At 60.8% G+C, this 27,227-nt stretch overlaps 1 protein-coding gene across 1 annotated transcript in view; it reads right to left on the bottom strand.

The window, feature by feature from the left end:
• Window positions 1–27,227, bottom strand: part of ZC3H3 (zinc finger CCCH-type containing 3) — a 65,711-nt gene that overhangs the window by 37,788 nt on the left and 696 nt on the right. Inside the window, exons 2-4 of the mRNA XM_081070202.1 lie at window positions 25,370–26,663; window positions 24,117–24,307; window positions 2,010–2,166 (exon numbers count right to left, since the gene is read on the bottom strand). Of these exons, the coding sequence (XP_080926328.1) occupies window positions 2,010–2,166; window positions 24,117–24,307; window positions 25,370–26,663 (1,642 nt within the window). The remainder of the gene's footprint in view (window positions 1–2,009; window positions 2,167–24,116; window positions 24,308–25,369; window positions 26,664–27,227) is intronic.

The following is a 27,227-nucleotide window of genomic DNA, read 5'->3' as shown; positions in this document are numbered from 1 at the left end:
CAGAGGTCAGGCCCCCCAAGGATCCAGGGCTCTGTGCTCAGGGTGTGTCCTGGGTGCCTAGCGACAGGTCAGATAGGCCTGGGGGTCAGTCAGGGAGGGAGGTCCCACTAAGCACGGCCCCCACACGCACCCCTAGTGACTGCAGGCCATCCTGGGGGTGGGCACAGCATGCCTCCTCACACAGGGACACCTGAGTGCACAAGCCAGGGCTGCGGGACTTGGGCCTTGGGTACTCAGCACGGCCCAGAGCATCCAGACAGCCACAGAACCCCTGCAAGGTGGCTGTCCGGGAACCACCACCGCTGGAACAGGGAGCTTGGGGGCAGCAGGGCCTCCCCCAACACCTGCCCCAACCTCCTGACCCGAGGCAGGACCTCGCACGCCTGCCCACAGGGCACACAGGTGCTCTCTCAGCCCCCACCTGCTCCTGGTGACGAAGTTCTGTCCACTTAATGAGCCTGAAGCTCAGCGGCCGCCTCAGGGGCACCCCTGCCCACCTCCCTCCTGCAGGACCCTCGCCCCGCCAGACCTGGCACCCCTTCCACTCAGTGACCCCATCAGGGCCCAGCACACTCCGCACTGACTCAGCTGGCCCCAGACCCGCTGCCTCCCTGGTGCTCAGAGGCCAGGAGGAGACGCCTGCTGGCCCAGCCGCACTCCCAGGACAGGCGGGGACTGGCCAGGGTGTCACATGGATGTGGGGCCAGGATGCCGACTGCAGGAGGGGAGGCAGGAATCAATAAATCAGCCTCATTCACCACAATCGGGGCTCTTATTAAGTAAATTAATTTAAGTTAATTTAGCTCAATCCTGACTCCCGATCACAATGATTTAGTGAGGGGGAAATTGCATTAGGAAAGGCCACGCTCACCAGATAGGAGAACAGAAGAGAATTAGGCCCACTTAGCAGCGTGGATTAATATGGAAATAGCAGGTGTAAATTTACCCTTATCAAGAGAGTGAAAATTATCTTCATAAATTTGTAGAAATAGCCCCCAAGATGCTTATAAATCTATTTAAAACAAAAATCTTACAAAAAGTGCAGTAAAATTAATTTAAAATATACTTCCAGCTACTGCCTCCAGAAAAGTAGGTGGCAGGGCCACATTTACTGTGGCCCAGCGGTAGGGGAGGACAGTGGGAACCTCTGACCACCTGGGCAGGCTGACCACCCAGCACGTCTGCCGTGGGCCAGCGGGCTGCCCCTCCTCTCCCAACAGCCCCACGGCTGGGCAGTCACTGTCCAGAGGCTGGCAGAGCCTGCGGGGGTCTGGCAGGACAGCCCCTGCCGGGGACGATAGCTGCTCTGCCCTGAGGTCCAGCCCCTCAGGCACCACGGCCGCTGCCCCACAGCCTCTGGCCCGAGGCCATGTGCCCTGGCATGCCCACTGCACCCAGTGGAAGCCCACACTGCACCAAGGGGCTTCCACACTGTTTCCCCAGGAGGCAGGCTCCGAGGGTAAACGGAAGACAGAGGGAGGGGTCAACCACTGCCCGATTCCCACCCATCCACCAGTCTGTCACCCCTTCCAGCCTCTGCAAAGGAAGGGGCCATGCACCCATTCATGGCCTCCTGAAGCCCCGAGGCTGAGCGGCGTCCCGAGATGGGCCCCCAACACCCACCCTTGACACTGCCTCCCTGGCTTCTGGGCACCCAGAACAGAAGGAGGAACCACCCCACTCTGCACGTGTTCAGCCAGAGCAGCTCATGCGAGGTCGGCATGGGGCAGGCTGCAGCCTTGCTTCTCGCCCCCAGCAGTCAGACAGGTGGCGAGATGGGCGCACAGATTTCCAAAGGGGGCTGCTCAGGGCCCAACCTCTCTGACCACAAGTTCCCCAGAGCCCATGGTGTGTCTGCTCCTGCGGCCGCCCACCACCAGCTAACAGGGCTCCACGTGCGTCTGCGTGTGCAGCACACAGGCTGGCCGGGCATCTGGGGCCACCCCCCGGGCAGCACTTGGCTGGTGAGCTCGGTCCCCGCCCAGGCCTAGGGCAGCCGGGACTCCTACCTGCACAGGGAGAGGCGCCGTGCCCGCCAGCAGGGCAGGGGCGCGGGGAAGGGCAGGGCGCTGGGAGGCGGCACGGCGGCAGCCTTCTTAACGATGCGGTAACGCGTCTTGATCACTCTGCTGCTGGCAGGGGCCCGCAGGCTGGGCGTGTTGGACGCTGCAGAGAAGACACAGGCATTCAGTCAGTGCGGGTTGGCCCAGCCCCACCCCACACACGTGCCGGAGGGCCTGACAGCCCCCCGCTGCAGGAAAGCTGGGCGCAGGCCCGACCCCGGGGCTCCTGTGGGCAGGTCCAGGAGGTTGGGGTGCGAACGCTTACCCCCTCTCTGGGTACCCTCTCGAGTGCCCTCCTGGATTTATGGACTGAGTCATTTCTGACTGTAGGGTGATGGACTTCAATGTACGGCTTCCCTTCTTGCTGAATGTGTCATGCAACTCACAGGGACCTGTTTTGCCCGTGCTCCCTTCCACTTGACAGCTGGCAATCTCTCCATGGCTTCGAGGAACGCATCAAATTGCCCGACTTTCCTAATCTCCAGCTCTAACCGCCCAGATAATTAAAGCTAATGCAGCAAGAGGCAGGCGCGCGGCCTCCCCGAGGACCCAGCTGCCCTGTGGAGCCAGGCTGCCTGGGGCTCCTCCTTGCGGCCCTCAGACCTACCTGCACAATGCCCAGGGCTTTGCTTGGAAGGGGGCTGCTGGCGGGACCCCAGCACCAGGCACCTTCTCGGGGTTCCCACCCAGGCCCACCCACACAGGGCAGTGCAGTCAGTGGGGACAAGATGGCCGAGACCGGGGGCATGTGTGTCAGGTGAGGCCTCCAGGAAAGCACACACGTCATCTCACCGCCAGAGGTCAGCAAGAGATAGGCGGACCCCTGGGCCAGAGCTGGCTGACCAGCAGCTGAAGGCCACCTGGGGTCCGGATGGCCCACGAGGGGAAGCAGGACAGGAGCACAGTGATACCAGACTCACAGGTCCCACACTCCTGCTGCCCGGTGCCAGCCCTGGATGTGACCGGCCACCCACTCCCGAGGCCCAGACCAGCGCTCTGAGACCTGTAACCTGCTGCCCTAGGCCTCAAGGAGACACGCTCCCAGCAGCCGCGGACGTCTGACTCAGACCGGGAGCTTCCCTCTTAGCAGCCCCCAGAGCGGTTACTGGTCCAGACAGTAATTATTACTACAGATCAGCTTTCCGAGCCCTAAGCCCACAGCTGGGACCCCACACCGTGTACCCCACGGTACACCTACCCCCACAGATGTGCCCTCACCGGCCATGTGGCCCAGAAAGTGCTGGGAGCGGGGGACACCTGTGGTCCAGGGACTGAAGGCAGAGACTCTATGCTTCCTGCCATGCCTCTCTCCCTCCCTCTTCCCCTCCAAGGGCAGCAGCTCAGGGCAAGTGGGGAGCAGAGGGAAGTTCAGCAAAACCAAAGGCATTGCCTGGGTGCCAGCTCTTGCTGTGAGTGACCAAAGTGAGAAGTGGATCTCCAGCTCTGGGCACCCCATAACACACACACACTTCCGATGTAGGGCAGAGCCAAACACACAGTGGGGTCAATAAATAATGTTCGTTCAATTGAATTTTTGAGTCCTTACAAGCAAGGAGACACCAACAAAAATCGCTAACACCCTGTTCCAACAGGAGCTCCTTTCAGCTCCTGCCAGGCTCCCTGCTCCATGGGCCGTGCGTGGGGCCAGCCCACCTGTCCGTGGCCCTTGCTGCCCCACTCCGACCTGGGTGAGCCTCCTCCCAGGCCTCCCACGGTGGCCACCGCCTGCCGCTCTGGGATAGGATGGGCTCCCAGGAGCCCACGGTGCAGGCTGTGCAGCCCGGCTCCCGCTCGGAGCCACTCTGTGCAGAGTGGGAAGGAGGGCTGAGCCCAGCGGGGGCCGGTTTCCTCGTCACCTACATTCTGAGCACAGGGAGCCTGCAACTAGGCCCGGCAGATGCCACCTCCTCCAGGAAGCCCCCAGCCCGCAGTGGCCACAGAACTGGACTCTGCATTCTAGAAAGCTCCTGCAGGCACACAGTACCCAGGCTGGGCGAGCACCTCTGGGCCTGGCCCTCGTAAGCGGACATTAGTGTTTACACGCATTCCTGTGCAATGCAGGCCTACTGTGAAGTCAATGTTTATTAACTTACTGCATTTCACCTGTTAGTGCCCAATTACCACTTCTAAAAGAACACAAAGTAATAAGACTGGCCTCTTGTCACTTGTCCCACATTGTTACCTGTTATATGCCGGCCACTTCGGTGGCCTGAGAGGCAGAGGGAGGGCACCCCAGCTCATGCCCTAACCCACAGTGTGGCTGTGACCCCCTCAGGGCGGCCCTGCAAACCACCTCCAGTCCCCACTTTTCCCCAATGGGCAGCTCGGACATGGGCAAAAGTACTGTGGCAGTGACCCTGGAGAGAACCATCAGGGCACCAGTGCGGACGGCACAGAGAGCTCAGCAGGGTGGACGGACAGACAGCTCGAGCAGCAGTGACGGCTCCTAAGACCGTGCTGTGGTGCACGAGGGGCAGAAAGTTGGGAAGGAGGCAGGTCCCCCCGGGCCTGCCCTGGAGGGTGTGTGCGCAGACCTGTGGGCAGCCAGGCCTGAAGCCCTCTCCCCGTCCCCTCCTCCCGCTCCCCTCTCCCCTCCAGACCCTGCCCGCTGGGAGGGCGGCCCAGCAGCAGTCTGCCAGGCAGGCTCTCTTCCATTCCTCCTGGCTGGCTGAGGGTTTGTGTAGATAATCATGTTATTTAGATAGGATGTTGGTTTAATTCCCTTCATTACAGACTCCCAGGGTTGTAATTTTTTTCTCCGCATGATGAATTCCCTGTGGCACATTTCACTCAAATCAAACCCTTGGCGCCTTTATGGCAGCGATGCCCGGCACCGTGTTATCAGGCCCGCACACACAGGCCTCTCCGCCCTGCCGTGCAGAGGTCACTCCTAATGACTAATCGATCTCATTAGCTTTCCTAATTAAAAACTTTACTACCGCAATGGAAGACAAACTACAAAAAAACTGCTGGCATCATATTTGAATGGGATATGAGCCCATCCATCAGCAGGGCCGCGCTCCTGCACACAGTGCAGGCCATGGCCTCTGTGTCCTGCTCACTCGCGGGCCGTGGGTGGGGTGAGGGAGCCCTACTGGAGACCAGCCATCAGGTGGCAGAACCGGGAGGTCTGGCTGGGCCGGAGCACGCACTGCCCCTCTGTGCCCCAGCTGTGACAGCAGGGACTTCACCAGCCTCTCGGGGTCTGGACAACATGGGGTGGCCACGTCCCCAGCACATTTGGCTGTGGCAAAGAAGCAGGGGACTTCGCCCTTCCCAGCCCCCCTCTGCTGAGCTACCACAGATGGCACAGCCCATCAGACAGAGGTCACGCCTCTCGCTCTGTTTTATTGTGCAGCGAGAGTTGACAGGGAGTTCAGATTTTTATGGAACTTCAAAGGGAAATAACTAGGAGGAAAATGAGTTACTAATTTCACAATTGTTTAATGAGTGAGAAGATGAAACCAGAACTGCTCATCTGTGCAAAGAACCGCCTGAGGCTGCCGACCAGGAGAGAGAAAGCTGCTCTCAAAACCAGCCCCACGAGCCGAGCCCGGGGCCGAGGTTGTGTCCCCGGTGGCTGTCCAGCTCTCTGTCCAACTCCCTACATGTGGACAGAAGCAGGATAGGCCTGGCAAGAAGGGAGGGGACAGACAGCAGAAGGCCCACCACCAGGGTGAGCCCTGACCCTACCCCACAGCTTCCCATCCACCAGCCTCTGGGCTTTACCCGTCAACGGGCCACACACGGGACACGGGGCCTCCAGAACCAAGCCAGCAGCGCAACAAGCTGCGGAGGCCAGAAGACAACATCTGGACAGCCCACAACTGGGCTCCCCACCTCTGTCCCGAAACCTTTTTCTGAGGCTCTAAGGACCAGGCGGGAGGAGACACGGCGGGGGCGCTGCAGGTAAAGCAACACCTGAAGGCACAGCTGCCTGGCCCATCCTCCCAGCTGGGCGTGGGGACAGCGGAGCACCGGCTGGTGACCAGGGCCGCGGGCAAGCAGCGGGGACTCCTTGCAAGGCCTCTTCCTCGGCCCCGGGAGGCAGGCCCTGACGGGACTGGCTCTCCAGGAGAGCAGGCGTCCAGATCACTGCCTGATCAGCGGTGACTACACGCAGGCGCTCAGTGGTGTCGTGGGGCGCACACAGTGGGCCGGGTTCAGGGGCAGTGTCCCCAGCAGTGACACTGAGGGCGTAGAGAGAGCAGGAGGGACCTGGGTGGGGTCCAGACAGCAAGGGCCCAGGTCTCAGGACAATAAGCAGCAGGGAGAGCGCTAAGCAGCTGGCAGAAGGGAGAGGTGGGTCAGGGGCTGCTGGGAGCCCAGGGAGAGCCCGCCCCACGCTGCCTCTGGCCTCGAGGGGCCCCGCCTAAGGTTACACCCAAGGCTCAGGTCTCACCTCATCCCAGTCAGACTCCACCGCGGGGACAGGGACAGGCCGGGTCAGGCAAGACGGTGGGTCTGGACAGTGGGTGGGGAGCAAGGGGCCCACAGAGCCTGAGCTGGGGAAGGGTCCCCAGAGTGCCAGTAGGAGGGGCTGAGCCCAGGACGCACCTCCAGGGCCTCACCTTCCCACCTGAGGCGGGGCTGTGGCTGCCCAGGGCAGGGCGGGTAAGGGGCTGCCGGGCAGCTCTCTCTCCCCCTGGCTGCAGCGGGGCTGCACTCTGGAGCCACGTGCGGGGACCTCGGCTGAGCGGGGCTCTGGCAGGCAGCCTCTCCCCAACGGTGGCTGAGTTGCTCTTGGAAAAAGGGCCACAGAAACGGAAACAGAACAGCAGGCACACCTGAGGTCTTCAGGCTGCTGCTGCTCTTCCATCTGCAAGAACCCCTGCCGCACATCCAAGATGTGTGCAGAGGCTGACGTGGCGGGACCGCAGGGCCACTCCTGGAGACGGAACAATGCCGCGTCAACAGGACAGTCTCCGAGGAGGCCAGCAGGCAAGGCGCTGCTCCTGGGGCAGGAGGCTTTGCCAGCAGGAGCCCGCACACCTGCTCCTCTCGGCACAACCAGCAGTGCCCCCACTCTCTGGACACTGCCCGGCATTTCTGAAAGTTGGCCCCATCTAAGCTGTCCCCTCGGTGACCCCTACGGTCCTGGAGACAGGGAAGCCAGGGCCATTTGGGGGTGAAAAGGACCCTTGGACTCTGAGGAAGGGCGGGCACACCCCAGCGGTCACTAGGACAGGCTCCAGGGACAAGTGCCATTTGCAGGAAGCAGCCAGGAAGGAGGTGTTGGGGGGTGTGGGCTCTGGTGCTACAGAGGGGATCCCCAGGAGCCCTCTCCCTGGGTCCCCACCCACCTCCCCGCCCAGGCTCAGGCCTGTCCTTCCCCAATCTCTACGGCAGCAGCTGCCAAGCAGAGGCTGGCCTAGGGTCCCCGCGCTGCCCCTGGGACACCCCGGCAACTCTGCACGGGAGCCTCCAGGCACAGGCACGCATGTGCGGGCACTTCCCGCTCCGATGGCCTTCCTGCCAGCCCCCCAGGACCCACTGGGACTTTCACGCTGGCACCTCACCACCTCCATCCTCAGGTCCTTCGGTTCTACGCTCAGCCGGGCTGGACACGACTGCAGATGCAGGGCTGGGGACCCAAGATGCCGCCCCATCCGTGCTGCTGGGGGTGACCGGTGGAATGGGGCCCAGCCGTGGGACTGTGTGGAAGCTGCCAACAGCCCGCTTCTGTAGGGCTGTGCGGCTACCCCACCTGCCCCCTTGGCTTGGGGTGGGCAGCAGGGTCCTACCTAGAGGCTGAGGGTAAACCTGGCCATCTCTCCACTTGGGCTGGACTATCCCTCTCCCTCCCTGGCCCCCAGGCGGCGGGCAAGGCACTCACAGAAGTGGTTGCTCAACCCCAGGAAGCCACCACACTCCCGTTGCGCCCAGGGTACTCGGCCTGCTCCCCCATGCAGGTGTCAGGGGCACAGGCAGGGCCCCCCCAGGCAGGGTGCCACTCTGTTGTGGGGGCAGGCTGGGCTCCGGTCCCAAGAAAAAGGGCAGGAGTCTGTGCTCAGCTCACAGGCGGCAGCCCCTTGGGATTTGTGCCTCTCCAGTCCAGTGGGCAGCCAGCCTTCCAGAAGGAACAGATGGTCAGCCCGCACCCATCACACGGCTCTCTGCCTGGCCTGGGCTCACCCTGCCCAGCTCTATGGCCAATTCTTGGGCTAGACGCTTGCTAGGTGTCTAGGAGGCCACCTAGACAGAGCCACTCCCAGAGGGGCACTTCCTTGAGGACGCTCAGAGTGGGGTCCTGGTCTTCGGGGGTCTGAGCCCAAAGAAAGGCACCTGGTAATGGGGCTCCAAGCCTTGTCTAATAGTCCCCAGGAGACTGGTGGTGGATAGGTGACACAGCCCCCATGCTGGCTCTACCCACACCTCACTTTGTCCTCCCTCCACCCAAGATGAGCTGTATGAGCACCCCCAGTATACAGGGAAACGGTCACAAGTGAGCTAACCCACCCGAGAGCACACCACACGGAACGGACAGGGCAGCCTCAAAGCGGAGCAGAGCTCCGCCGCGTCCCGGCCGGGCCACTACCAAAGCCCCACCATTCAGCCTGCCGCCTCGCCCTGCTGGCCTGAACCTCTCCCAGCCGTGAAAGCTTCCTCTCTGTCTCTTGAGTGGCCTCTGGCTTTAAAATCTGTTTTCTGTCCCTCGTGTAATGATGCCAGCTTCGCTGTGGACAGCCCATCACTTTCCTCCTCTCTAGGTTCTGATGTTTAAAAGTGGCACAGATTGGGGTTACATTCTCTGCAGTCTGATTGTAAAAGCCTCCGTCTTTTAATTACAGTGTGTGGTTCACATACATTTAGTGCAGTAAGCGGGACATCTAATCCACATATGAGAAGTGCTCTCAAGTGGTGCCCAGGGCCTACCAGATGGGGTCCGGGCCTCCCAACCTGGAGACCAGGGGCCCCACGGACAGGGAAGGAGAGCCCCCGTCTGCAGACCACCCTCCAGTGAGGGTTTCCCTCATGTGTCCTCCTGGCCCGCCTCCCAGACCTCCACAACCACCTGCCCCTCTGTCCAGGCCTGTGAGCTGAGCCCCCACACATTCCCCAGACACAGCCCTCGCTGGGACTCAGCTTCTCAGGGAACTGCCCAGCCTCTCTGCTAGCCCACTTAGCAGCTTAGAAAGCGTCCCCAGGTTCTCCCAGGAGACCTGACTGCTCTTCACTGACCAACACTGAGAAGAGAGGGATGCGGGGAGCCTGCCCATCGCCCTCGTCAGCAGGCAAGGGGCTGTGGGAGGTCTGTGCTGGTCGGCACCCTGCCCCCATACTGCGAGATGCTGATGGCCCCATGAGGGGCCCTGGCACGCAGTGGGGATCCTGCTGCTGCCAGCGAGGAAGCAGGTGCTGCCCCCAGACCTCTAGACAGAACCCACAGTGCCCACTGCACAGCACAGCTGACCGGGCACAGATAGGAAACTGAGGCCTAGAGCAGGAAAGCGACCTGTCCCATGCCCAGTAGGATGGAGCCCAGGCTGGGCCAGGCAGGTGCTGGTCCACGGGGGCCTATGCTTAGGGGGTCTCTCAGGAAGGATGGAGAGGGTCCCGACTCCCACTGCCAGCAGCCTGGAGACCACAGAGGTCACACCACCGCATCCTGTGCCGACTGCTGGACACACACCTGCAGACTTCCCCTGCCCCTGAAATGAGGGACTCTGGCTGGACTCCACCGGTACTCTCATACAGGTGCACTGCTCACTTGCTGCCACCCCTGCGCCCCACTGTGTGCAGTGCCCTGGCGCCCAGCTAGCCCTGGCCAGTCCCAGCCCAGGCCCCGAGGGTGCAGGGAGCACGCAGGCGACAGGGCTTAGCCCTCCTGCTCCCACCTACGAGAACACAGCCACAAAACTATAGCAAAGTCCCCGCCCCAGGAACAGTTATTCATGTGCTTGCAGGGGCCCATCTAGTCCTCCAAATGAGCAGCGATGGCAGGCGACGCAGGAGGCAGCGAATGCCCCACCCCACCACACTCACACAGCAGGAGCTGCCAGGGACCCTGCTCTAACAAGCTTCAGACGTGGGATGACTGGAATCACGAAGTATGAATTTTTATGAGTCTAATAAATCACTTCACTTTTCCTGGGCTTGATGGTTTTCAGCACTTCAAACGCTGGAAAAGCCCTGCTGCAATCAGACGCCTCAGCCCTTGTCTGCAGTGGTGGCCCAGGCAAGGCGCAGGGGCAGCGGAGGCCCCGCCCAGCTCTGCGCCCACAGGACCATGGGACTGGCTAGGGCCCTGCCAGAATTCCTCACGCAGGTGGCCGCAGGAAGTTACTGACCATCATCAGCACGAAGCTGGCGTGGAGTGGATGGTGGACACGTGTTCCTTCTCTCTCTCAGTCTCTCTTACACACACACCCCCCTCCCCGACAGAGGTGCGGGAGGACCCCAGGCCCTAGGGGAGGCGGGGTCTGATCGGTGTCACTGCCCAGGCCCATCCTGAGGGCCCTGCAGGGGCCACTCAGCGCCTCCTGGGGAGGACGAGGGCTCCACCTGCCTGGCTCCTGGCCCTCAGGCCTACACGACAGGACAGGCTCCAACTATGGGTTTTCCCACCCGAGTCCGCACGGCTCGAAGGCGCTCGTCATCAGCCTTGGAGCACCCGGTCGTCGGGTCCAGGGGTCGTCTGACCTGGGGTGGGCCTCTGACAAACACTTACTGATTATCAAATCACAGTGCAGCCCCACAGGGCCATGCGTCACCGCATCAGCTGACAGCACTGCAGCCTGAGGAGCGTGGGCAGCGCGGGGATGACAAACAACCGCTGTCAGCCGCCTGTCCCACGGCAGGCGTGTTCTCTGCTGTCCCACACTACCTGGTGTTAAATGACAACACTGTCGCCTGGACGCAGCGCCAGCACCGCAGACTGTCAGGGCCCTATTAGAGGAAAGATTGAGACCCTGCTCTGCTTAAACTCACTCAAGCAACACAAGCCGCTAGTTCCTATAATTACTGTGCGCGAGCCATCGATCGCGTGCTGACACCTGACCGCCTGTATGAAATGGGGGTAGTTTGCCCCGTGACCGTCGCTATAGACGACGGGGGCTGGGTCTTCCCTTCCCTTTTAACCATCGCCCTATGCAGTGGAAGAGGGGAAAGTGAGTGTCTCCCCCTATCTGTCCCGCCCTAGCTGTGGGGCCCAGGGGACAGGGAGCCCCAGCACATCCCCAGGGTTCAAGGTGGACCTTGAAGGTGGAAGTGACAGCGTGGCAGGCAGCTGGAGGGGGCCCGGCAGAGCATGTGGCAGTAAGAGACAGCCACACCTCCAGACCATGTGCTCCAAAGGGCAGGGGCTCCGGGCCAGGCAGACAGCTCACACTCCTTCTAGCAGAGGGCCACTGCCGGCCGGAGTGTGCGGGCGAGCAGCGTCCGCCTTGACGCTGGGTTGTCCTGACGCACAGCTGGTGCTCAGCCTCCCTGGCAGACCCGAGCAGTTTGGGGGCCGCACCCTGAGGCCGCTGCCCCTCCCAGTGCCCCGTCTGACCTCAGCCAGAGCGCTCGGGCAGGATGTCCTGGGGTTGGATGTCCCTTAACCTGTTTCACTCAGGTCCCAGTCACGTCAAGTCCGCCTCTGACACAGGACAAAAGCCAAACCCTCTTCTGCCTCAGCAGCCCCAGCAGCCACAAGAGGCCTGTATGCAGACAGCCTAGGGGTGTACGTGGAGGTGTGAACACGAGCACCCAGGGCACACTTGAGGGCACACACACGTGTGTGGGGCGTGGCCAGCATCTGTCAGAGCTGGGGAATCAGCCCCTGGCCCAGGGCGAGTGCTGGGGCTCAGGTCCAGCTTCCTGAAGACAGAACTCATGGCCAGGTCCCCATCTGGTCCCACCCTCCCCTCGGCCCTGGGTCGTAGGGCAGGCCTGTGCCCTCCTGCCTTCGGAGATCGGCCCTGACCTCAGCAACCCTCAGGACCCCTCAGCCCTTGTGTGGCCACCCGGCTGCTGCTGCTGCTTGCCTGGGCCCCCGCGTGTAGCACCAGGGAGCCCCAGGCCACTGGCTGGAGTCGTGCTGCCAGCTCAGAGTGCTCAGTGGTCACTTATCCGCAGCACTGCACTTCCTGAGACAGAGCAATGGGAAGGCAGAGCGTCCAGAGCAAACACCACTGCCAGGCCCCTGCCCAGGTAAAGCTGGTGGGTCTTTGGCCCATGGGGGCGGGGGCCCACAGAAGGCCAGTTCAGACTTGGGGGCCAGGCGGGGAGCCGCATCCTCCTGGCTCACAACCCCCTCCTGTAACACGAGGGCCAGGCACCGACCGCCCTGCAGTCAGACGAACCTGCTGCCCAGCACCACAGTTACCCTCACACGTCCCTACACGTGCACAAGGCCACTTCCACAGAGTCGCAGATGAGCAGACCAGCGGCCCCAGGAAGCAGGGCAGGCTCTCAGCCTCGGCTGCAAACAGCTGGCCTGGAAGGAGGGCAACAGCCCAGCTCTTGGCAGCGCCTGCTAGTGTCCATGGGCAGGCCCGGGGGTGGCAGGTGAGCAGGCAGGTGAGCAGCAGAGCACAGCTGCACCACACTCACCAGTGGCGGTCACAAGCACTGCAGCTCAGAGCTGTGCCTACAGATCTGGGTGGGGTTCTCCAATGGAAGGGAGTCAGGCTGGAGGGGACGTGCCCTCCTAGGCATGTATCTGAGATCCATTGCTGACCGCATGGCCTGGGCCAGACTTCCCTCGGGGCACAGTTTACCCTGAAATGAACTTCACGGCCCTGGGTTGCAGCAGAGTCTGAATCTGCAACTATCCTTAGTGCTCATAACACGCGCGTCGTGTCCCCTTTAGACACGGCCGCACACAGCACCTGGGGGACCCATAGGGGACCCCTCTGACTGAAGTTGTTTCCTTTGGCTCATTAGAAACTGCCTTTTGATTTCCACAGGAGCTGGTCCCACATCATATGGCAGCCACCCAAGCCAGCCCTGTGTGTCCCCTCTAGGGATGATGGCTGCAAAGCTGCAAGCAGATAGCATGCAAGGCACAGACCCTGGCCCTGAAAGTCCGGGTACTTGGGGCACCAGCCTGGCAGTGGGGAGAGGAACGTCTTTCCCTCGGTTGGCCCAGAGGAGACCCCAGCCTGGGTTTCAGCTCACCAGTACAGGGCAGGGCAGGGCACCACAGGAGACCCTGGGGGACGCTGGCGGGGACCAGAAATCAGTTGCAAATGGTCACCTGGTCACTCGGCATTTCCCACATCCGCTCACTGGGCCTCGTGCTCCAGTGGGCAGAGCTAACGGTGTACCTGGCCTGGGCCCAGCCCGGTCACCCACCCACAACCCCCCACCCTGCCCACGATGATTCACGGCCAGGCAGCTTCCTTGGGCATGTGGGGTGGACAGTGCACTCCTCTGGAGGCACCCCTAAAATGGGCCATCCCCAGTCTACGAGATGTCCCCAGTTCTCCCAGCAGCCTTTCTGGAATGGGTTACGTCCAGCATGGGCAGGGCCACTGCAGACACATGCTCTCAGGACGGACCGTCTGCGCGCTGTGCTTCTAGGGGCTGTGCGCTCACAACCCCCCGAAGTCCCCTCTAGCAGGCTGGGCTCTGCGCAGTGACTGCTGGCATACCTGGCACCACGGGGAGTGCAGTCGCCACAGGCAGCACATAATTGCTTGGCTGCTGATGTGGAAAGGGCAATTAGGAGAAACGCCGCCAGAGCACAGCCGGGAGCTCGGCAATCACAGAAAGCACAGAGCTGTAGAATGGCTGGTGGGCGCTGGGGGGTGGCCAAGCCCAGGCGGGGCCCAGGAGATCTGCCTGGACACAGGTTCTTAGGCTCCAGTCCCCTCCAGGCTGGCACTGAGAGGGCACTGGGGGGCCTGGAGTCTCCCCGACCAGATGGGCAAGAGAGGCACAAGGGGTAGCACGTGTCGTAGGGCCACACCACACACACCAACTCTAACAAGCTGGGAGGGAGCGAGTGTACAGGCACAAAACCCCTTCGGCCTGTAGCCTCCTGGCTCCCTTAGGCCATCGCAAATGGGCCCCAGGGCTGCTGCTCAGCCCCTGCGCTAGCACAGCTGCAACAGGTGGGGCCAGGCCAAGGGACAAAGGCAGACAGTGGCATCTCTGGCACATCTCTGAGGCCAGTGCTCCTTCCTGCCAGGCCTGGAGACAGACACTTAGGCAAACCAACAGCAACTGAACATTTAATGATTAGAAGCTGTTGGATTTATGGTCGTAGTGTACGGCTATAGATTTCCTTTGCAAATTCCATAAATACTATGCATTTAGACCCAATCTTCCAATTGGAAGGCATCCTGTATGAGCACTGGGAGCTCCTGGCCATGCAGGGTGCCACCCAGGTGGCTCCAGCAGGGCCCAGCTGAGCTGTGGCACCGTCTCAGGCTCCCCTGAGCCAGGCTCCCTCCCAGCCTGGGCTCCACCTGGAAAAGGTGCCGGCTTCCTGCTGGGAGCACTGTCACTGAACAATCTTGGGGAAGCCACTCCCACCTCCCATGGTCCCAGAGGGACAAGAAAGCAGGAGGCCATGAAAAGCAGAAGACCCCAGGAAAACAGGCACTGTTTCCAGGTCACACCCTCTCCCTAGAAGCCCAAGCTGGAGGAGCAGTGCCTCTGCAGAGGGACACACGGCCCCACCCTTTCCAGGACAGCCTGGCCCACGAGCTTCCCTCCCCCCCCCCCCGCAGCACCCCAGCAGATAGGAAGCAGAGGGTCTCAGCCTGGACCCTGGAGGGAGCCCTGTCCTTGGTGCCTGTCCTGGGACGGCTTCATCCAGGTGACCACCACCTGCCTGCAGGCTCCCCGGCAGCAAGCTTTCCTGCCTGGGTGTGCCAGAGCCCACCACCACACTTCCTGCCACCCTGCAAGGCGAGGCGGGGCCTCAGCTGCACAGAGGTGAAGGCTGGGGGTGGGGGGAGACCCAGTGTCACCAGGCCCTGCTCCTCCCTCAGCTGCCTGCAGCATTAGACCCCATGGGAACACAGGTCAAAGAGCCACTCTGGTCCCAAACACAAGGTCACCGGGACGCTCACGCTTGGAGCCACTTTTCCTCCCCCACCAATCACACACTGGGGGCAGGAGTGGCTGCCCACTCCAGCATGGCCCCCTACAGATGAGAAAGTGGGCTGCTAGCTGCGGGGCTGGCCTGAGTGGGCACTCACCACCCTCATCACCCCTCCTCCCGCACAGACCCTGCTCTGCAGGACCAGCCTGCTGGCACAGTGAGCCCCTGGAGGCACTGTGGAGGGAGAGCCAGAGCCCTCCTGAGTGCCCCACAAGCTGCCCCAGCGCAGGGCCCCTCCCTGGGCAGGGCAGAGCAGGGCAAAGGCCCCCCAGCCCCCCAGGCAGCCTGCCTGGGCATTCTCACTCCCGGGCACACACTGCCCTTGACTCTGCAGGCCGGTCTGCCGGAGGGCCGCATCCCCTTTCGGGGGAAGATGACATCATCCAGCCAGAACTCTCCACAATGACTACCAGTCAATACAGAGCAACCAGACACACGAGCAAATCAGACTCGACTGAGAACTAGGAAGGAAAAGCCTGGAATGAACCGTGGGATGAAGAGGGACCCGGACAACCTAGTGGACTTTACAATGACTGATATGATTGGGAGCTGAAACACAAGATTGCAAACCTTGGCAGAGACGTAGAAACTATTGAAGAAGACGTGGAAATTTTAAAAATAACTGAAACCAAGGCCTCACTGAATGGGTTTCGTAGCAGATTATACAAAGCTGAAGAGACAATAAGTAAATTACAAGAAAATAGGTTAGAATAAACTGTCCAAATTTAAGCACGGAGAGAAAAAAACGTATGGAAGACAGAGAGAAGGGCACAGGAAACATCTAAGAAGTGGTGAAAAGTGTTACGGAAAATGTAGCTAAGCCCCGGGGAGAGGTGGGAGTGGGGCCGAAACAGAACTGGCAGACAGTGGCTGAGAACTTTCCAGGTGATGAAAACCATCCAGCCACGGCTTCGTGACGATCACAGAGGGAAGCGAAGCAGCTGCAGACAGCGCAGGACACCAAGCACAGCTGCTGGGAGCCGAGCGGAGACCAGGGCCGGCAGCAGAAGGCAGCCGTCCGTCCCAGGATGGCGCGTCCGCACCACACAGCTGAGGACCGGCCTGCAGCCCACAGGCTTCAGCTCAGAGCTGGAGGCAAAAACAAAGACCTTACAGACAAACCTCTATGGGGAGAAATGGTCCCCAGCAGACTTGCAATGTCAAAGGGAATGTTAAGAGGTGTTGTTCAGGCAGGAGAGGAAGGAGTGAAGAGAAATGGAAGAGTAAACATACAGGTAAATCAAAATGAATGCCGACTGTATAAAATGTGTTGTGAAGTCTAAAATACATGGGGAATTAAAATCGTGATAGCTCTAGCATGTAAGCTAGAAGAGGGGGAATAGATTTCTGTTCTGCAAGCTCCTGATGCCATCTAGGAAGTGATCAGACGGTAATAAGTGACTAACTGCTGAGAAACCAGTAAAGGAAGAAGAAACGAGCATCCAGTAAGCTAACTGAGCAGAGATCGAACAAAAAATATACATCGAAAAGAAGAAAAGGAGAGACAAAAACACAGAAGAGGCGGAACAAAGAAAAAGCATGTAGTAAGACAGGAGATTTACACCCAAACACATCAGTTAATTACACTGTGTGAACAGATTAAATCTTTTCTTAGACAATTCCAGACTGCACTTAAAAAACAACCATTTGCTATATATAAAAAAAATTCTACACGTAACACAGATAAGCTGAGAGTAACCGTGTTGTTATACTGACATGTATTTGCACGGCGACACGTTTTGCATCGCTGCCTCAGAGACTGGTGTGGCTATACTCGTAGCCACACCAGAGAAAGGAGACCTTACAGCGAGGAGCAGCGTTACTGGATATAAAAAAGGACACTTCAGAACAGCAAAAGATTCAATCCACCAGGAGATACAATTATAAACTGGTTTGCGCCCAGTAAAGTAACTGCCAAATATTTAGTACAAAAATAACAACTAGAGAAACGAATGAATCCAGAAGACAGTGGAAGACTTGAGCACATCTCTCCTGGCGACTGTGGGAAACGCAGAGCCCCTCCCTGGCCCGTCAGCAAGGACAGAGTTTGGAATCCTCGGAGTGACACACTTTACCTTCCAGAGCCCTATCCTCTCCAGTGCACACGGGAGCTGTACCAAACTGACCGTGACCTGGGCCCTACAGGACACCAGCCTTGGCACACCTCACAGAACTGAAATCACACCAGCACACAGTGGAGTTAAACCAGAAAGCAGGAAATGCAAATACAATGGCTTCGAATCCCATAGCTTTGGAAATGAAGCAATACCCTTCTTAATCACCATGGGTCAAAGAAAAAATCAAATGAAATAATAAAAAAATTAGATGAAAACAAAATTAACCTGCAGAATACACCTCTGCTTAGGGGGAAATTTATAACCTTACAATTGTGTATTTTAGAAAAAAGAGAGACCGGAGGCTAATCGTCCACCCACTTGGTCCTGGCACTCCATCTGGGCTCAGGCCCACTAAGTGTGGACAGCTCAGAGCTTGAAAGCAGCCCCCTCGGCCTCTGCTCCCCGGCTGCCCATCTCCCCACTTGTCTGGGCACTGCCTCAGAGCCCAGAGTCAAGGACACACAGGCACCAGCCAGCCCAGTGCTCAGGGCAGCAAGAGGGACCATGTGGCTCTGCAGCCCCTCCACCCGCTCCTGTCCTTCACAAGCTCAGGGGTTAGCAGTGTGGAGCTGGCAGCCTGAGCCAGGCCCAGACAGTGATGCCCTGACCCCACACGCCCCCCTTTATAGGCAAGCAGTGAGGAGAGCAGGCTAAAGGGAACTGGGAACAAGAAACACTTCCAGAGTTTTTCTGCGAGGTGCCCACCTCGGCCCCTCGAGCCTCCCACTGGGCAGAGGGACAGGGAAGGCTGGCTCAGGCCCAGCTCAGGACGCACCGTGGCCTCAGAGTCCCGGGGCCTGAGGTGCAAAGCCCTCAGCCCTCCCAGGGCCAGGTGTGGCCCCCCAGTCCTCGGCCCGACGCCGCCAAGGCACCCATGACCTGCTGAGGCCCTCTCAGCACAGCTCAGGGGAGCTCACCAGCTGGGCGCACGCGTACTGCAGCTGGCACTCCGGCCTCCATGCCCTGGTCCCATCTGCATCCACAAGGAGCGAACCCACTCAGCTCCCGGACACCCCACTGGGACTCGCCACCCAGGATGCAGGCAGAGCAGCCAGGCTGGTCATCAGCCTGCACCAGATTCTTGCTGAGGGACAGAGGGCGGGGCTCACAGACTGGGAGTGAGCAGGGCTGTGGGGGCAGGCTGGCCTCCGCACCCCCTCCCGGGGTCTGCTGTCCCGCCTGGGACTGCGGAGCTCCCTCCCGCCCTGCCCACTTTAGTGCTACTGCCCGGTGGCGTTCGCCCTGCGGCTGGCACACGGGGCGCACAGAGGAAGGCCCGGGGCCACCAGCCTCACGCTCCGTCTCTGGGAAGCACACGGGCCTGGCGGCCCCGAGCCTAGGGTCTGGAACAGCCCCGCAAACCTGACCTGGCTCCTTGCCCTCCCTCGGCTGCCTCCCTGCCAGCCCAGCGCAGAGGCTCTCTGCTCAACACCCTTCCTCCCACTCTGAAGCGGCCACCTGCCCGGTGCGCTCGTGCTCGGTGTGCCCGTGTCCCTTCATTCCAGGACACTCCAGGGGAAGGAAAGCCACACCTGCTCAGACACCCGCCTGCCCTGTCGGGCCCCCATGCACTCTGCTCAGAATGCCCTCAGCCCAGTCCCCATCCCCCGGCTCCTCCATTCGGCCCTCAGGAGGCCCTCCTGGCCTGGCACCACCTCCACGCCGCGCGGCCTGCTGGCCGGTCTCCGTCTTGTCTCTGCCACCAAGTCACATCTGTGCTGGCATCATGCCTTTCTGTCCCCAGGCTGTTGGGGGCCTCACCAGGCTGGCCCATTGGCCACATGCCCAGCACAACACCTGGAGCCTGGTGACAGTCAGTGACTATTAGCGCACCAGGGCCAGGGATGGCACAGAGGGAGGGATGAGTAGCAAGAAGGCAAGGCGCCTGCGGGTAGGAGGCACCAGCTGGGCCGTGCCCTCCCCCACAGGCCTCCCTCTCCTAGCCCACCGTGCCAGCCCTGCACTGGGCAGGAGGCGCCAACACGAAGCACTCCCACGCATCCCGCCAAGAACTCGCCTCTGCATGCCAGGGGACACAGGTGTGGGCAGCGTCCAGAGCCCTGACCGACAGCCACGGACGTCCATGTGGGGGGCTGGCCACACACTGCCCTGCCCTGGGGAATCTCCCAACACGGAGACCACCGAGAGCCCAGCAGGTGTGCCCAGGCAAGGGTCTCCTGGAGGGCCTGGGGAGGCGGCAGCCCCCTGGCAGCCACACAGCAGGAAAGAGGGGTAGGACCCCACGGCTGGATGGGGGGCCCAGGAACATTCTCACAGCCTTGGAGCAGTCCTAAATTTTAGGGACCTCGAAAGCCATGCCCCACCTCCAGCCGGTGGGAGCCGCCACTGAGGCGGGCCCCTTTCCCCGGCTGGCCCAGGAGAGCTGGAAGGACAGACGACCCAAAGGGCAGGAAGAGCGCTGGAGGCCAAAGGTGAGGGCAGGGCCTCTCGGTCAGCAGCTGGTGGGCTCGCGACAGTGGCAGGCTGAGGGCTCCTGCGGCCTGGCAGGGCTGGGTAAGACAGGAGGCGGGGCCTGACTCAGCCGCCACAGCTCTGACGGGCTGCGACGCCATGGGCATAGCACCGCATGGCATCAGACACAGGGGCAGCCCAAGTCATCCCCGACAGCGCCCCAGGCCCCAGGAAGGATGCTGCCCAGACCCCCTGGGTGCGAGCCGCGGCCATCCCAACTGCATCCCCCTCCGGTCCCCGGCTCCAGCTTTAGTGTCGCCTGGGCACCCCCAGCTCTGCGGAGGTCACGGCTCCCCGAGAGGCTCCGAGCCCGCCCAGGTGCCTCCCACATGCCTCCCAGCACTGGGAGCACACGCCACTCCCACGCCAGCTCTTGTAAAATAATTAATTAGTGCAGCCACAACACGCCTGATAATTTATGCAAGGCTCAGGATGGAGCGCCCGATTCAGCACTTTCTTTTCCCCTATGAAAGCAGGACTCCAGATTTAACTGTTCTCCGCCCTTTACGGTGTTCGCCGTAGTAAAAGCAAACCTCCCACACATGGCGAGTGGGGGGGCCGCACAGCAGCCCCCAGCACCTGCCCGCCTGCTCCTTCAATCTGCACAGCAGCCCTTGGGGACGACCCGTGGCCAGGTCACAGACCTGGAAGCATGGGAGGCAAGGCCAGCACCTCGGGCCAATCCCAGGGTGAGCGCAGGCTCAGGACTGCTTCTGAGCACCCCGGGACAGAACAGGGACAGCAGGGGAAAGCCCCCCGCCCTGGCCCTGCACCCTGTGCTGCATCCGTCTCCTCCTCAGCTGCGAGGTGGGCGCCTGGGCAGTCCGGGGCCTGTGGCAGAACTGCTGTGTCCCTGCCCACCACACAGGCCCCGAGAGGTGTCCCGGGCTCACTGCACGTCTCCCACTCCCACAAGGCTGGGACTGGTGGCCTTGGGCTAACTTAGAAGAGGAGAGCTGCTGGCACTAAGGAGGCTGGTCCCGGGCAGGCAGTGACCCCCCCATCTCCAGGCTGCTCTGCTCCAGAAGTGTGTGCTCGTGACAGCCAGCCTCCCAGCTTGCGCTCCACCCGACAGCCTGGCTGGACCCCTCTGCTTCCGACCACCCAAAGGGCCCTGGGCAAGCAGTGGGTGAGAAACGCCTCCTTCCAGTGGAGGCCCAGGGCAAGGCACCCTGGCCCACTGACCCTCCCACAGCCCTGAAGCCAGCAGCAGATCAGGGCTGCCTCCCCAGAGTAACACTGCAGTGCTGCAGCCTGGCTCACTGCTTGCCTCTGCTCACTGGGCACAGCTGACCAGAGGGTGAGACCTGGTGACAGGGGTGAAAACTAGGCCCTTCCTGTCAACCACAGACCTGCCCAGCCAACCCTGGGCTTCCCACCAGGCCCGCACTCTCTCCCACCAAGCCGGCCACCCTTCTGCGCCATCTGGGGCTTCCCAGGCAGGGTCCCTGGCTCAGGACAGGCAGAGGAAGGAGAAGGGGGCAGGCTCTGCCCATGGTCCTAGGCAGGTGAGGCTGGGGGCCCCCATCCCAGTGATCTCTGGGAGGTGACACCACGGCCCACCAGTGGCTTTTCCTCGTACGGGACAGCAAAAAGTGGCTGTAGGAATCCCGTGACCTGTTGCCACCATGAAGCCCCCTAGCCTGGGGCCCAGGGGTCAGGTGGGCCACCAGCCCCCACGCCACAGGCAAGAGCCTGGCCCTCCCTCCCAGTCAGGCCTGGGTGCGTGTGGGCTGGGCAATACCCTCTCTGCATATAGGAAACAGGCACAGTGGCACACATGAAGCCTGGCACATGAAGCCTGGCACAGTGGCACACATGTAGCCTGCGTCCCAGTGCTGGGGCCCAGTGTGGCCAGAGGAGAACAAGCCCTAGGACTGGCCCTGCACTCTGGGCCTGCACTGCAGTCAGAGGCTGTGTACTACCATGTGTCCCTGAAAATAAGACCTACCCAGACTATCAGCTCTAATGCATCTTTTGGAGCAAAAATTAGTAAGACCTGGTTTTATTTTACTATAAGACCCAGTATAATATAATGTAATGTAATGTAATGTAATGTAATATAATACAATACAATATAATACAACATAATATCCGGTCTTACATTAATTTTTGCTCCAAAAGATGCATTAGAACTGACTATCCGGCTAGGTCTTATTTTTGGGGAAATGGTATGATTTCTAGTTGCCACAATTACACGGTGGTAAATTGGAAAGCATGTTTGAGGTCTATAAAAGGTTTTCTTCTGCCTCCTCCAGCGCTGTGCGCCCTGAGACAGATTCCGTGGGGTCTCTGTGCAGCTGCGATGCAGGAGCCCCGCCAGCCAGCAAACCACTCCCCTGGGCCCTCTGAGTCCTCCAGCTGCCGATGGACCCAACCCCAGAGGAAAATGACAAGAGGCCCGCCCCCCCAGCTAAAGTCTGACTCTAAGCCCAGAGAACCAGGCGGGAGGGAGGGCTGGAGGGCCAGGGAGTGGGGAGGGGAGGAGAGGGGACTGGATGGGCAGAGGAGGGAAAGCAAGAGGAGTCAGGCTGGAATCTTCACAACTCAGTCCCCAAGAGGCTGGGCCCCACGCTTGCTGAACAATGCAGTTTTGAATTCAATTAAAGCGATTATCTGTTGTGCCAAATAAATTGTGTACAGCATATATCCTGCAGCATGTTACACCTCCGGGCTCATTATTCCCTAACTGTTTCCTCCTGTTTATGCGCTCTCAAATTAAATTGCTGATAATATGCGCCAAAATAAAAAATGAGCGCACCTTGTCCCAGGAAAATTGATTCTCCCTTTTCCTGGACCGACGACTGCCAGAGTTTATACTCTCTGTTCCTGGTGATCATTAGTAATTCAATTTTCTTTTTATTAGCCCCCTTATCTGCTGAGCAATATAGTGGCAGAGCTGACCTCTTTCGCACGGGTAAATGTTTAAAATCTTTTCCCTGATTAATTTTGCCAGTTAAGAAAAAGAGGAGAAATGGCCCGGCTCTTAGCCATCACAACGAATAAAGCTTAATGTTGATTGTGATGGAATTTCTAATGCCAGGGAAATTGATTGAACGCGGCAATTACACTGCAACAGTAACTCAAGGGAGATGGGCTCGCTTCTCCTGGCCGTAGCCTTGTGGTTATTTAAAACAATCCAATTTGCAAGGATAATTATGTATTAGTGTTTTATCTGCCACTTGAAATGAACAGGGGAGTTTCGATACTGGCCCAGCATTAGCAGGTTATTGCTGCAAATTACTTGATATCTGCTTTCTTTCACATAAAGAGGAAATTAGGCAATCAATTACCAGAAAAAGGTGCCCTGCCGAATAAGAGGGGCAAGTGCGCCCTCTGCTGGCCACCAGGCTGCACGGCAGGCTGAACGGGCCCTTGGGGCTGGGTTTCCACGCCAGCAGCCACCATCCGGCTCCCTTTGCTTGGTCACCCTGCAGGAGTCCACACTCGCCCTGGCACACAGGGTGCGGCATCCAAAGAAGGGCAGGTGGGCAGCCGGCACCCTGCTGCCTCACTTCGTCGCATCCCCGTGGGCCCACGCCCCGCCCGCTAGCGGCCCGCTCCCACACAGGCCCTCAGCTCTGGGAGCCCACCAAGGACCAAGGACCAAGGACGGGCCCTCAGCTGGGTCCCAGAACGCCAAGCACAACACAGCGCAGTCGTGAGAGCACAAGTCCCCAGCTGGACTGCCAGGGGCCAAGCCACCTCCACATTTCACAAGCATCACCGGAGAAGCCACCAGCACCGCCCCCCCCCACCTGCTCAAAGGAGTTGGGAGAGGGGACTTCACAGGACCAGGCGCCCAGATGAAGCCTGCTCATCCAGGACAGCATGACGTGTCACGGTGATCGCGTCCCCCTTCCCCGCGGCCCATGGCCCTAGCCCCACGCCCCTCACATGCTGCGACGGTTCCCAGCACGTGCCAGCCTGGCAGCACCTCCCCCAATGTGCTGCCATCACCTCCGTCCTGCTCAAGGAGGCCACAGCCCACAACGCTCCCCACGCTGTTCATTAAACACCAGTGACCCGGAAAGTGGACAAAGCCAAACTCCAGGCCAGCTCAGGCTTCCTGAGAAACAGGCAGCAGCCAGTAGAGGGGGCGGCAGAGCTGCTGGCGCAGGCGGACGAGGACAGAGGACAGACAGCAGCCCCAGGGAGCCCTGGCCTCCTCCCCCTCGGGACTGCATGGCTGCCACCTCTCGTCCACTTGCCCTCTCCTTCCATGAACAGGAGCGTAGAGAGACCGCCACACACCTGCCCGCAGCATGGCCCCCACTGCCGCCAGGCTGAGTGCTCTCCAGCTGGGGCCTGAGGCCGAGGTGAACTCAAGGTGCTTCCTCAGAGCCCAGAAGAGCCAGCTGGGCCCAGCTCAGGGCTTACCAGCACCGCTCCTCCCCAGAACCCTTCGTCCTGTCCTCATACCTTCTTTGCTGGGGAGGTGGGCCCGGCTGGGAGGCAGGCAGCACGGCCGGTGCCTGGAGGGCTGCATCAGGCCCTTGGTGGGGGTCTTCTTCAGAACCGGGCTGCTCTTCCCCCGGGGGGCCTGCCTCCTCCGCAGGCTGAACTGGCTCTTAGCAGTGGCAGCAGGTGGGGGGCTGTTCTTCTTGGGAAGGCTGTGGAGACAAAGAGCAAGCAGCTCCCGACGGGCTCCCTACCGCGGGCAGCTAACCCACCCACCTTTGCCCTCCCGGTTCCTAGTGCCATGGAATCGGCCCCAGGAGGCCGCCAGCTGCTCCTCATGCGTCCCAGCCCTGCCGGCTCTGCCTTCCACCTGAAAAGCCAGTCTGCTGGTGGGGCTCCCCTCCCCTCCCCCAGGCTCCCGGCCACAGAGCAGAGGGGCCCAGGAGCCCGGAGCCAGCCCTTGACCCCTGCGCGGTCTGTCTCCTCTATCTCCCCAGGCCCGATGCGTCCCCGAGTGGAGCTGGGGTAGGGGTGAAGGAGACTGGTGACATCCGCAGCCCTCTCCACAGGGGTCTACTCTCACAGTGCCCCTTTCCATACTCCTGAAACGGGTGGGTGCCACCCAGAAAAGTGAGGGAGGTGAGGGAAGCCTGTGTCATCCAAAATGGCACCTATCTGGGCAAGTGGGGCCAAAGATCAAGGTCAGACAGTGGGAAGGACCGGCGGAGGGGCCTTCCAGTAAGGAAAACGCAAGCCACCGTGTCAAACAGCCGAGGTAAGCCCTCTGGCCCTGCCAGTAGCAGCCGCCATGATTAAGTGCTTGATCCCAGACACAACTCATGGGGTGGAGGCCGGGAGAGGAACACGCAGTCACCCAGCTGCCATGGAACAGCCTTCCTCTCTGGTGGGCACCCTGCACCCTGGGTTTGCTCGGCCAGCTCCTGGCCCAGGCACACCACGAGCCGTCCACAAACCATGGGCCCAGAAGGGAAGCCGCCCCAGCAGGCTGTGGTCTCTCACCAACAGGAGAAAGAGAAGGCTGGCCAAAGGCTGGCCGGCACCCTCCCCAACCTGTCCCACGTGGCTGGGAGCCCCAGGCAAGCCCCTGGCCATGCTGAGCCCCCCTTCCTCAGCAGTAACCCGGCCTCATCCCTGCCGGGGACGTTAAAGCCACTGCACGCAAAGCTCCATGCTGGCTCAGGCGCTACGAGGCAGTGACTAGGCGGCGATGGGTGAGGCTGCACGTCCTCCTCCCACTGGCTCTGCCCACACACCTAGCACTCGCCCGTCTCCGGATGATCTTGGTACGGCTCTTCACTTTGTAAGCCGAGAGCAGGGTCTCGCTGGGTCCCACTGCTGGTTTGTCCCCTGGAGGGGACCTAGACGGGACTGGAGAGAGCTGGGAGGCACGGTCCTTGCTGCCAGCCTCCGACTGCCACCGGAAGGACGACGACGAGGAGGCCGAGGGGCTGGAGGCCTTCCACTTGTACTTGCTGCGGGAAGCCCCGGCTGTGGAGGACACGGCCACCTTCCTGGGCTTGGCATCTGCGTCGCCTCTGGGCTGCGGCTTCTCTACTCGCTCTGCTGGGCCAGAGGGGGCCGTGCACACATTCTCCGCAGCCGCTCTGGGACTGAGGGCCCTGCGAGGGGCTCGGGGGCTCTTTGCCGAGGCAGCCACCCATTTGTAGTTGTTTTTCCGGAACTTGTTGGTTCGACAAGACACAAGCAGGGAGGCCTCCCGGGCCTGCCTGGGGCCGGAAGCTGTTCTAGCTGGGCCTGCCACCGAACCAGAGGAAACTGGCTGACCCGGGTGGCCGGCATCCACTGCCCCACTCCCAAGGAGCTGTGCAACACACCTGGACACAGGGGGAGAGCCCAGCTTCCCGGCCAGGGCCATGCCACTGCACTGGGGCTGGGTGGAGGGCAGGAAGCGCGCCTGGACCGACACTGCACTCTCACTGACTGTCCGCCGGGGCTCCGAGGGACTGTCACTCACACTGCTCACAGACTTCACAACCCGGGGCTTGCCGGGCTCCTTCTGGCAGACCAGGAGGGGGTCCTCTGTGCTACAGATCCCTTTGGCTCTTCCTGGCCTTGAGGGCTGCCGTTGCCCGCCAGGGGGCTCGCCTTCACCTTCCTGAGGCCTGGCGTCACTCCAGGGTGGGTCCTCACATTCTGAGGAGCCCCGCAGGACCCCTGCAGTGCTCGCCGAGCCAGGCTTAGAGGGCGGTTTGATTCTGATGACCATACTCTGATCTGGACTGAGCTGGACCCGCCTCTCCAAGACACACTGCTGGCGGTGGGGACCCTGGCTACCCGCAGCCCCGAGCACGGGCTGCACAGCACAGTCACCGGGCGGGTCTGAGGAGCCGTGGGGCCGATTCACCAGGGAGTACTTGTTGCGCCAGGCAGGCCCATGGCTCAGGGAGAAGCCCCTCTGGCTGGGGCGAGGGTAGCGAGCGCTGAAGGCCCTGCTGCTGTTGTAGGCTGGTGGCTGCCACCGGCGTGCAGCGGACGTGTCTGGGGCAGGGCTACTGCCATGGAGGTTTTTGTAGTCGTCGATCAAACCTGAGAAGACAGAATCACACGCTTAACCGGGAGTTGAGAGGAAAATCAGCCACAGTCCCCTGGAGGGGTTTCAGCTAAGACACCCCACAGAACCCCTCACCGCTGAACCCAAGTCCTGGTGCAGGAGGAGCAGCCCCTGCTGCCTGGGGACCCCCGACACTTCAGCCTAAATCTCGTAGGCCTGTCCTCCGTGAGCCTTTTCCCATCAGTCCTACTTCAGGCTGCTGGTCTTGAACATGCACCCCTGTGGCACAATATCCCCTATGTGCGGGAATATCATTCTGGGCGCACAATCCTTTGAGGGAGAGTCCCTCAGTGTGAAGAGACCACCAAGGCCCCATGCTGAGATGCCTCAACAAAAAGGGGCCCAGCCAGCCATGGAGGCCCTCTGGCCTGGCCACCGATGGAAAGGGGGTAAGCCTGCACGTGAGTGAGCTGCCTGCCTGGCACACAGGACAACGAGTGCACGACAACTGACCCCCCTGGGCACAGTCAGCACTTGACAAGAACGGCACCCTCGTCCCCTCAGGAGAGAGGCTGGAGCACGCGGAGCCCTGGGGCAAT

Source organism: Rhinolophus hipposideros (genome assembly GCF_964194185.1).
Source record: "Rhinolophus hipposideros genome assembly, chromosome: 13".
Taxonomy (NCBI): Eukaryota; Metazoa; Chordata; class Mammalia; order Chiroptera; family Rhinolophidae; genus Rhinolophus; species Rhinolophus hipposideros.
Note: the sequence above shows the minus strand (reverse complement) of the source record. Positions and strands in the feature narration are given on the sequence as shown.